This window comes from Halichoeres trimaculatus, unplaced genomic scaffold (genome assembly GCF_033239565.1).
Source record: "Halichoeres trimaculatus isolate MK-OKI-2021-1 unplaced genomic scaffold, fHalTri1.1 fHalTri1_scaffold_10, whole genome shotgun sequence".
NCBI classification, from domain to species: Eukaryota; Metazoa; Chordata; class Actinopteri; order Labriformes; family Labridae; genus Halichoeres; species Halichoeres trimaculatus.
This window is the reverse complement of record NW_027437187.1, coordinates 26,937,721-26,950,019: the sequence shown is the minus strand read 5'-3', so window position 1 is coordinate 26,950,019 and position 12,299 is coordinate 26,937,721. Positions and strand designations below refer to the sequence as shown.

Sequence of the window (12,299 nt, the reverse complement as noted above, 5' to 3'; positions counted from 1 at the left end):
GCAGAGATTTATGCCCTCACCCAGGTACACATGCTGTTTATTAGAGGCTGGTATTTACACACACACACACACACACACACACACACACACACACACACACACACACACACACACGCACGCACACACACACACACACACACACACACACACACACACACACACACACACACACACACACACACACAGGTTTGAGTACATCAGTCAGTACATAGGTGCTGTCGTGACTGAACGTTAAGTTTCTACCTCAGTGATTTATAAAGGATGTAGGGTTGTGATTTAAAAGGGAATGCTTCAGTGGGCAGTCGCTGTCTGTTTACAGGAGTCCTGTGGGAATCTTGATGGGATTGTAAATGTTCTGTGTGCTGCTGAAAAAAGTCAGGTATGTGTGTGTGTGTGTGTGTGTGTGTGTGTGTGTGTGTGTGTGTGTGTGTGTGTGTGTGTGTGTGTGTGTGTGTGTGTGTGTGTGTGTGTGCGCGTGTGTGTGTGTGTGTGTGTGTGTGTGTGTATGTGTGTGTGTGTGTGTGTGTGTGTGTGTGTGTGTGTGTGTGTGTGTGTGTGTGTTTTGTGTGGTCCTCCCCCTGATGAGCACAGACAAAACAACATGGAGCACAGACCTTGCTGAGTCAGCCCCGTGAATAAAACATAAAATAATGTATGCACCTAAGGCAGCACGCATGCATAAATTCCCATACAGCACAGCATGTAACATGTAGCCTTTAACCAGACTCTGTTTTTAGATCCTTTAAATTATCTTACCTCTAAGGGGCTACTAAAGTAAGAGCAGAGTATAAAAAAAGTCAATCTCTGAACATCATTCATCAAAATTCACACTGATCAAACTTTTGTTGTGTAAGTTTCAGTTCTCATTTTGCACCCATTGTTCTGTTATTCCACTATGAAAACCTTTGTTTGACGTAGATCGTCTCCTCCGAATGAAATACAGCCTCCTGTTCCAGTCAGACTTATGGCTTCATAAAAACATTTTACAGTGGAACCGTAGCACCCAGCCCTGCCATCTGAAACCTGCACTGAGAACTCAACTAGTGCTAATGTGGTCATTTTTCATCACTAAAATGAGACCTGCTGTGAGCAGCTCCATAGCAGAGAATGCAGCTTAACTCTTTTTATCAGCTTGCGCTCTAAATGGTCCAGGCTTTCATAATGCAATTCATAAAAGCTACATAAAGTCTTTAAGAAGACAAATAAATCAATATTACCATTTGCTGCTGGAAAATGACCAAGAAACAAGCTGAAGAGCTGAAGCATGGAGCTGATGGATGACAGGGAAATGTACTCTTTATCTCAATGCTGTCTGCGATAAAAAGCAGCAACCAGAGAGAATTGTATTCTTGATGTGTGTCTCATTCAACAAGCAGGTGATGGAGAGATTGGGTTGGCCACACAATGAGTGACAGCTCAAGCTAAACATGTGAATTGCAGAATTAACTGAGATTTATAAAATAAATTGCCGTGTCATAACCTGTTTATTCTCCCATAACTCTCTTAATCAAGTGTGCAGTGGCCGCAGAGTAGCCACTATTTTGGAATCAACGGTGAATTAATCCACACAAAGCCCACTGGCACCTTGCAGGCTGAATAGAGCACAAGCTTGTAAAACAAACAAACAAGTGAGAGCAGTGTTTGCTTCTCAGCTCTCCCCTGGCCCCGGCAGTAATCCTGACTGGACCATTATACACTAATGGTGCTGGCATGCTGGGAGGAGGTGGTCTGCCAGGTCTGTCCCAGCCAAACCCCCCTGTCTTTTACCCAGATGAATGTGCGGGGATGGGAACTGAACAGCTTGTGAAGGAGTCGGCCAGAGCTCACGACTACGAAAAAAACAGAGAGTAAACAATATGACCAACAGTGACCACAGGGAAGAGGATAGCAGGATCTCAAAGCCCTCCTCTGCTCCTATCCTACCAGTCATTTGGTGATTTCAAAAAGTTACAAAGTAAGACAAATATGTCTGGAAGTAAAAGTCACGCTTTTACATTTATATTTAAAATTCACATGATTTACAGTATACCAACACATTTAACTGGTTGTTAGGTTATTCTTAAATAGAAAAGCTGATACAGAGGTGCTAAAAGCTGCAGTTCTTTGACTGTCCACCTGAGGCCAGCTCCAGAATCATCCGACGCCTCATAGAATAGAATAGAATAGAATAGAATAGAATAGAATAGAATAGAATAGAATAGAGTAGAGTAGAATAGAATAGAATAGAGTTTATGTATCCCCAAGGGGTAAGAGTCACAGCAGCAATACAAGAAAACAAAAGTAAGAAAGTGTATAGTGCAAAAAGGTCCATGATAAAATAGATGATGACAGCTTGTCCATCATTCTCCAGTCAGCCAGCCTCCACCTCCACAGGGTCTAGGACTGAGCTTCTTCAACAGTCTGTTCAGTCTCTGTCTCCTGTATCCTGTGATTCACAGCAGGTGAAGTTCCTCCAATGTCATGTCCAGTGTTTGCTCCGTTAGCCATGTCTGTGAATAGCATGATGCTTCTCTGCCTTCTGGTATTCCCGCTGTTGCTGTGTTAGCATGGCTGGGCTGTTGCTGGGCTGTCACTTCTTAGCGCTGACCTCAGTACCAGCACGTCATCCTTACCTCCTTCTCCTCACCTTGTAGGGAAACATCATGCCTTGCACCAGTTAGCTTGACATGCTACAGGTTGCTAACAGATGATCTCACGTGTAAACAATGCGGCCATGTTTACATGATCTCCGGACAAGCACAAGAATAAAAATTGGTAAAATAACACTGAAGACATAACCAGTTTGGTGTCCATGGCCAGGAAATGAACCATACAAATAATGACCCACTCCAGATGCAAAGATGACAAAAAAGAGATAAAAGTTACAAGAAACGGGCAAAGAAGAGAGAGCTGTCGCAATGGGCAGCCACTTGAGCAGCACCCTTTTTAAAGGCAATTTTTACAATGCGCTGCTAATGTACAGCCTAGCACTGAAAGTGAGTGCAGCATGAACAGCCACTTTTTTATATAATTCTTTATAGTTTTTTAGGATATTGTGGTTACATGCTAAATCTCAACTCTTGCCCCTTTTTATGCTGACCAAAAATTGGGTTGAGTTAATATCAACTTTGAATAACCTTCGGATGGCTTGGGAAACCTACTTGGGAAACCAATAGATGACTTCACTGAGATTTTATCCATGCTTCATAGAATTTTTGGTAACGCACCGTATGCTGCATGCTAAATTTAGCAGCATCTAGCAGGCAGCTGGTAGTCTGTGAAAGCTGCTTGGTACTATTTCCATACTAATGTTAGTGGGCTTTTTATTCTCTTTTGCTAACAGCTGAAGTATTGAATCAAAGTTGTATTTTTAACGATAACATACTGAACTGATTGTGTAGGTGTTACAGTATATGGAGTAATGGGATTCTCATTCTTTATTTCTGATTTCATTCAGTAATGTTAATATTGTTTTATTTTGCATCAAATGTATCTCTTCAGCACCCTCCCTTCATTCCAGATCCACATGTACAATCACAATGCAAAGCATTGATACCTAATACTGTAGGAAACTAAACATGATGCTTCACTCATAAGCCACATGGAATCAGCTCTAAAGATATTCATATCCTACCCATTGAGGAGATTTTCTGCCTTGTCAGTGACACATTTCATGCCGCCTTGTTGGAGAGGTTTTGAGGTCAGAATATGGGGTACTCCCTGTGAGGTTTTCTCTCGGCTGTGGCCTCCTTGTGGCCTGTGCTATCACCCTGAGAGACAGACAGATCTATCTATGGTCCAGACTCACATACTGCTTCTTTTAGGATCAGGCTAAGTTTCTCCCAGGAAACATAAAGACGAGAAATCCCATTAGTCACACTTCAGAAATAAGAAGAGTAGGAAAGTGTGAAGAGCAGGGGAGGGGTAAACAGAAGCCAGAGTGCAGATGCAGTGGCTGGTGTGTGAAATGTATAACGGGATCATATTGGTGCGTGTGAGCGGTTTCAAACACAATTGTGTGTGTTTGCTATGAAGACTGGTGCATGAGGCAGAGAGTGTGAGAGTGTGTGTAAGCCAAACAGCTTTTAAGTGTGTGTGTATGTGCGTGTGTCCTAATCTCCTCGCAAACAATAGTGTGTTCCTCATTCCCTGTGCACAGCACCCTCCAGTCGGCAGCCCACCTCAATGGTTCCCTTCCCTCCAGCGATGACGCAAATGACCCACAATGACTGACCCCCACGGTAAAAACCTGTAAAACATTAGCCAGCGTGAATAAGACAGACTCTCCTTACCCTCCCCTCAGCGAGCGGGCAGGCAGGGAAGGATTTATAAGTGCCCTTCTAACCAGCGGCTGCTGTGCTGTGGCTGGACGTGGCAGAGGGGAAGGTTTTTCAGAGTCACAGGGACAAAAGGCCAGACGGCTTAGGTCAGAAAACTGGCCTGAACCCCAGCCTTTCCACACTCTATGCCTGCAGTTTTACTGTACAGTGTACACACCCCTATTAATTCTTAGCACTTTATTATCCATTTTCCTTCACCGTTTCCTTGTGGTCATTTAAATTAAGGACAGTTTATGAGGAGTTTTTCCAAGGAGGATGAGAGTTTGTTTAATGAAAATGTTGAAGAGTGGAAATACAAAGAGCTAACTAAGTGCATTATATAAGCACGGGAGATCAAGACTTTCACTGTTCCACTTCTTATTTCCATCCATTAAAAATAGATGTCTTAATCACTTAAAAATCTACACTTTCAGTCCTGTTCGTTCATCATTGTGTATGTGATTTTTCTACTTTTAATACGATGGCTCAAGCAGGCTGTTTTTTCTGTCCTGCTGCTATTTTTAGAAATCTTTAATGCTTGAATTGCAAAGAAAGACTGCACCTGTCTTCAGCAAATTAAAAAAAAAAGATGAAGAGTCCCAGATGAACCAGATGCTTTCCATTGTCAGAGCAAGTGTTTCAATTAGTGGAGACTCTTTAAGTTGTTTCTCCAACAAGGCAACAACAATCATTGTTTTAGAAATCATTTCTGGAAATGAACATTAAAAAAGAGTTCTTAGCAAGCTGCATAAACCAAAACCTCACTGGTACCCAGGCAGGGATCAACCATATGGCACAAATTATGAGAATGCCTCCACCTGGGGGTTCAGAACAAGATTACACCTAATTTGCAAAACCTTGATGAGCAATATAGAGATTACTGTTGCTCTAACACCCATGAAAGCCAGTGTAAGATTCTTTAATTGTTGCCTTGATGTTACCCCTACAATTAAGCCTCACAAGCCCCCTTATAGGGAGTATTAGTCGAATCTGACCTACTTTCTTTTCATCGCCTGCAATGAAAGTGAGTTCAGGCCTCTCTGAGTTGAGCGCTGCAGACGTCAGAATATCTTTGACGGAAAGCAGCGAAAAAAGAACAAAGGGGTGAATGAGACAGAAAACGTTGGGAGACCTGGAGGCAGTGGGTGTGAGACAGAGTGCATGTGTGTGTGTGTGTGTGTGTGTGTGTGTGTGTGTGTGTGTGTGTGTGTGTGTGTGTGTGTGTGTGTGTGTGTGTGTGTGTGTGTGTGTGTGTGTGTTTTAGCAGGCCCATGTGTGAATCCATGACTATGCAGAGCTCACTTTAGAGAGAAAGAGCATGGTGAGTTTAATTGGACTGAGAGGTGGTGCATAAAAACCCTTGGGTCAAGCTGATTGGAAAAATTGAAATCCTGCAGACTGATCTCCCAGCCCTTCAACACTGCCTTAATTAACCCGACCATACTGTAAGATCAGCACTCCCTTCCCCCACCTCTTCCTTCCTCTTCTACTTTTTTCTTGTAACTATGTCCTCTATAGCTCTGAATTTAGGTCCCTTTATATCTGGCTGCTAACAAGATATACCAGCTCAGGAGAGCTCAGTCGACACACATCAAATCCACCTATGTAAAGCCAGTATTAGGGAATGAAAGGGGACAAAGGACGAAGAGAGAATGGAGGCCAGGTTATGAATGGATGGGAACTAAAAACTGTTATACTGAGCTATAATAAGACCAGACAGTTTCCGGTCCCCTCTCCGGTCACATTTCGAAAACTACTCTGAAGTAAGTGGATGACAGTGGGTTGTGCTCACTGTGAGACTTCAGGTCGATCAGTGTGAAAGCCGAGCTGAGCCAAGCCGTCGCTGCTGCTGCCGTAGCTCCAACCACTTCACACCCACACGCAGGGAAGTGGTTCTCAACTGGTTGCTGGCGGGAATAAGTCAAACAACGAGCACGTTCCAGTAGTTTGTTTGTGCTTTGACACCGTGGTGTTTACCCAGCACCTCAGAGGCACGGCAGCCTGCTGTGGGCTGTGGCCTGATGCCATGGTGGTGGACAGGACACGGCTGCACGCTGGCATCCACACTGCTGCCCTCTTAACACTCTGGGTGAGAGGCAGGCTGGGAGCTTTCAGGGCTGGCACTGTTGAGATTCATGAGAGCAGCAGCTCAATTACACAAGGTTACAGGAATATTTCTTTTTCTGGCTGCAGTCTTTGTAGTTTTGACATCTTCAAATCAACTACTTTCAATCACCATGCTGTTATTTACCCTTCTGCCAGTAAGTGCTACTCATAAAACTTCCATCAAGCAAATACACTCTGTAGATACACGTTAAAAATAAAGCTAGTTGTTTTTAACATCTTTACTGAAGCACAGTCAGTAGCAACTAGCTTGAAGCTCTGGTGAAGGGGCTACTGCAACAATGCTATAATGCTCTACTACCCAGATGTAAACAAGCACAAACAACAGACATCAGTGTTTTCACTTACAAAAACTGACATTAAGTTGTATGTAGGGTGTTTTCATTCTTCCAAAGCAATGTGTGACCGTGATGTTTTTGTTTTGTTGACTGTACAATTAACCTTTGACATCTTAATTAGTGACACTACAATAACAGGCCAGTTAAACAAGTTAGTATGATTTTAATAGGCCTCAAATGCATGTTGTTAATTGAGTCTAGGCTGCATTGATGATAAATGACTGAGCTTATATTGCGGCTGCTTTTTGCAGTATTTTGATTTTTTTTTTAAATGGTGATTAAGTTGTGTGTAGACTGTGTCGGGGTAAATTATCAGGCTAGTGGATATTAACCTGCAGGAAGGAATGAAGGCTGGTGCTGCTAGCTCGGCTAATGTAGCAATACTCTGTAAATCCATTAATAACGTCTACTAGCAGACCCGGTGCTCCCATCTTTAGCCATGTTAACTTAATCATGCTCATTTTGGACTTATCATGTTTTTCTAACTTTCAGTTTTAACAAATTAGCAATTCCAGATCATTCCTAAAAAACAGTGCATCCCTGAACATTTAGCGCCAATAAAAACTAAAGACAGGTGGGGCTTGCTCTGCTAAAACAATAATATAAAGAGTTAAATAAAGTGCACTCATTTTAGACAACACCTCTACCTCTAGACTAGACAGACAAGCCATACAGGACATTCAAACTGATTTTGTCTCAATTTTTGAGACATCACCCAAACACATTTCTGCCTTCACCCTGATTTATTAAGGACAAATGTGTTTTGTTCCTTAAAGCACTGGAGCTGATGTTTAAAAATCCACCAGCAGCATCTCTTTCCAGGAACAATGTCATGGCGACCCTGCGTGCTTCACAGACCTCGCTGGATAAAGATCCAAAGAAAACTGTTGACAGTGAGGTTTGTGGCTAATCCAAAGTAACCAGGACAAAGTTCCTGGAAAGAAACATTGGTGTTGAAGTTTTTTGAATGCTGGAGTTGATGTTTTTGTATATGATTTACTGTTGTTATGAGCAAAACATACAAAATTGAATCCATGTCCACATTTTTAGCAGACATGACTCCAAACCTTAAAATTTAAATCAAAACTATCTTTTGAAATAGAAACCATCTACCAAGTCTGAAACATTTGGGACTTTAGTAACATCTGGTTTGAAATCAGTGTTAATGTAGAATTCTGTTTGTTTCTTGAGTGTGTCTCTCTGGATTATGAAAGTACAGTAAATCTCCAGAATGTGATCCCAGTGGAGCTGGAGTCCCATAAAAATGCCTTCGCTCATATTGAGTGTGTCATGTTTTTCTGGTAGCTCCGACTGAAAGACATACTTCCACTTTGAAAGACACAAAGCATTTTTTTTCCTCAAGAGGACTGGTCCCAGTCACATATAAATCATGAGTGTTGCTACAAGTAATGGAAAGTCAGCACTGGACCTGGCATATTCAGCGTTCTGGCTCTGCAAAATGACTCTTGAAGGAGGGTGAAACAAAGGGCAGAACTTCTACGAAGTTGTTATTTTTCCCAGTAGGTGCAGTGGAGCTTTAAGATGAAAAACAAATCCATTTGAAAATTTCACTGCTTCACTTTGTGTGTTGTGCTGCCTGGAGGGCGTCCATGAAAAACCAGGAGATATCGAAGAAATCATTCATGCGTGGTTTCACCTTTCCAGGCATAATATTGGCAATAAACTGAGATGTTTTAAGTATCGTTTGCTCATCCTCCTGAGGCCAAACAGGGTAATAAAACTCAAACGAGACTTTTTGTTTTGTTTTTCTTGTTATCATTAGCATCATTAGTGATTTATATTTTATCTCGCTCTTGCCCTGGTGTGTTTTAGACCTCGTGACTGATTGTTGCTTTTGTCTTGGGAAAATAGATGATGTTTGTGTTACAGTAATTTATCCTAACACTGGTGGTTTGCAGTTTGAAAGCACTTCACCAACATCAACATTTTGTTGACTGATTTTCCAGCTCTGGTTAAAACATTTGATCACAGTGGCACCAGGCTCCATCCACTGTTTGGTTTAGTAAGTGAGCAGCACCAATCCACATGTATTTGTTGATTACATTTCTGAGCCAGCCTCAGAGGAAATGAATTCCACTGTGGCCTGTAAAGTCACTCTGTGCGAGAGGCTATCAGCGCCGCCTGGGTTTTCTGCCCGGCTTTGATTTTGTGTGGGTTTTTTGTTTTGGCACATCAAAGCGTGCATGTAGACTTCTGTGTAGTCTGGGTCTGTCTCTCAGAGCGTGGAGATGAAAGGTTGGGTTGCATAAGAGTGAAGGACAGAAAGGCTGTTTATGTGCGTGCGCCTGGAGAGCCTCCGTGATACTAGGACCTCCTAATGGAGCAGGACTTCACCACGGCCATGGAGGAGCTGCTTCCAGCTCCTATACTGAACAAGCAAAACCCCGCTGTCAGAGCAGTGGAGAGTAAGATAAACAGCGCTCAGGCTAGTTTATACTATCGTTTACTGTTATTTCCATCTCAGACATTCACCTTTTAAAACAGCTGCTTACATTTTCACTTTCCACTCCATCTGTTTTGGTTATTCCAATTCATGAAGAGCTAAATGTTCTCTTGATTGAGCCTTGGAGTGGCTCACAGATATCATTATTGGGGCAGCCAGAAAACAAAGACCCTTCTCGTCTACAGCCTTTAGGTTAGAAAGAAGAGAATAAGAGTGTTGCTGTTTTTTAAAGGGCAGCTCCCTCATATTACATTTTTATACCCTCTAAATGTCAGAACATTACACTTTGATGGCTGTGCGTCACATGGTGTGTGATTGTTGTGACAGTGACCTTGTTTGCTTGCTGTGAGGGCCACCATACTCTGTTTAGCAGAACTTATTGTTACCAGAACCTTGACCAGCAGATGACATATACAATAAATCTCTTTTACAGTATCCTGAAGTCAAAATGTTAACACTAACCATGACTTCAAGTGCAATTCTTCTTTTAAATTTAAGAGACTGTGTTTTCAATCTGTCTTTATAGTTAACAAACACAGCTGCTCCTGCGTCATTGTACACTGTGTTTCACAAATAAGGTTAAATAAAACTCACTGCTGTTGCTGCTCGCCTCCACATATTACTTCTCCACTCCTCCACCCCTTTGCTTTTCTAAGCATCAGAGCTACACGGACAATTCTGTCACTCACCAGATTATGTGTTAGAGCCAGTGTTGTGCAAGTTCACACTAAAAATGAGCCAGCTCAGAGTTCAGTTCACACAGACTAAAATGAAATACGTCACGTTCATAGCTCTTGTTGTTATCTTGAACTTAGTTCAAGGTCTAAAGAGTTAACAAGTTCATGTCCTGTTTTTAAGCTGCACTAAAATTTGTTTTTCAAGAGGCTTTTACGCTTAAATTCCCAGCCCTTAGTTATTCACATATCCCACACTAAAGGAATGACTGTAAAATTACTGATACTTTTACTTATTAAATCCCATTTGAGCCAATAAAAAAGCTGCTATATTACTCTAAAACCTGTCACCTGAATATTTGACCAAAGGATCTGACTTTAACACCTAAATACACAGGGTAAAACCATAGACTGTATATAGAATGGACAGCGTGGCTCCGCCTTTTACGGTTGTAGGGTTTTGAAGCCAAAATCTCTCTGTTAGAGGTGCCGCCATTCTGAGGCCAGAGTCTGCAAGGTAGAGAATATAGAGAGAATCTGATGAGAAAATGATTTTCAATTTTTTTTTTCTTTCAAAAGTCCCCCCCATATTTTAACAATTTAGAAAAAACAAATGAAAGTGAAACTTTTGGCTGCATACAGCTGTGAGAAACATTTCTACAAGGTGCTTTGTTGTTTTTGTTGTTTTTTTTTTTTTTTTTTTTTTTTTTTTAGTCTTTTCATTGAAAACTTTTCAGATGAAAAAAACAACAACAACAGTCTAGCCATAGTACAAAGTATTTGCTTACTTTGTCCATAATACTACAGCATCTGAAATGGCTGGGGTCACAGATATTTCTTATATATACTGCAGCCAGTCACCAGGGGGAGCTGTTTTTGAGCCTAGCAAGATGGCTTCGATAATTTTTCACAGTCTATTGGTGAAACACCGAAGATAAAATAGCCAAGGGCAAAGACAATAAACAAACAAAAGAATGAATTATACTCAAAAAACGATAACTCAATGTAAAACCATGAGTTTTTAGCCCATCAGACTTTGCTGATGAACCCAACTGCAACTGTTTAGTGACATAAATCAGTCACTGATTGCCGTAAAACCCAACACCTGGTTAATAACTCCAACTATATCCTTCAGATCTTTCCAGAATGCAGATATTCGCTGCCTCCTGAGAGCCAAATGTTCACAGACCCATTCATGTATCACTAACCAAGCTGTTGAGTTTACCGTTCACCAGAATACAGGTGCGTTCAATGACTGTGGTAGTTGTAGACCACACTGGTCACAGCCTTTATGGCACAGTAATGGGGGTAAAAATAAGTAATTGTGACATTATCTTCAGTCTATCACATCTTTTGCTGCACATTTAACAGTGTCTTTTTACAGACAGCTATGTGCCAATAAGCCTAAAGTTAATGGAGTACAGCATTAACTCGACTACTGTGTTTGTTTAAGGAAACACTCCAAAAATACATCACTGCTGTCCAGACAGCAAACCCGCTCTTCTCTATGCTTCCAGTCGCAGCATGACAGAACTGAATGACCTCCTCTGACACACTAAATTACACCTGAATTATCAGTTTGGCTCTTATACCGAGCCCCTTGCCTCACTGTGTGCTGCAGCAATTTGTCACAGCGACATGCTGGGTTTCTCAGGGCTTTTTAGTTCTGGGCCAGAAAGCTCTAACAGAGGCAGGAGGGGGGTTTAATGTTGACTTGGCTCTCTCCTGAAACATGCTCACTAAAAAAAGCGGTGACAGAGCTGCACTGATGCATTCGGTGACTCCTAAGAAAGTGGAAAACCGGTTTAAGAGGCCTGTGGGAGGACACAGTGGCTGGTAATTAGGCAGCGTAAATATCCTCAGCCTCCACCAGCCCCCTTAGGCAGTGAATAAGAGCTCAAGTAAACCAAGCCTGACTGTGAAATAGCATTAGTTGTCTGGGCTTAATGGAAAGTGAAAAAAAAATATAGACAAAACCCATTTTTGCATTTATGAGCGTTTCCATTCCCCCCACACTACCTTGACTCTTTGCATCACCATTTCTGTTCTCTCTTCTTTCTCCTACAGCACTGTATATCCGCAGCTTTCTTTGTGAGGAGGAAGCACGATATAAGACGCTAACAGAAACAGGATGTGCAGGACTGCGGTTTTGAACATGTCTCTGTCTCTGTTTTTCCCACAGATGCTCCCCCGCTCGGATTGGGACCACAAAAGAGGCTCCCGAGGATCACAGGTTAGCCCCCGTTCACAGAGAAAGAGACTAATAACAATAATGATAAACAGCTGACAGGAAAACACACAACAAACACGCACACACATATGAGTTAGCTCCCTGGTCTTTGTCACTCGCCTACACACACCTTATAAATGACGCAGATGGCAGAAACGCTACCACTAACAG

The 12,299-nt window shown here is 42.0% G+C and overlaps 1 protein-coding gene across 2 annotated transcripts in view; it reads left to right on the top strand.

The window, feature by feature from the left end:
• The window catches only part of LOC141796664 (cGMP-inhibited 3',5'-cyclic phosphodiesterase 3A-like), a 97,151-nt gene that overhangs the window by 36,001 nt on the left and 48,851 nt on the right, over positions 1–12,299 (top strand). For both annotated transcript variants that reach the window (XM_074677899.1, XM_074677897.1), the window contains exon 2: positions 12,081–12,131. In XM_074677899.1, coding sequence (XP_074534000.1) covers positions 12,081–12,131 — 51 coding nt within the window. The remainder of the gene's footprint in view (positions 1–12,080; positions 12,132–12,299) is intronic.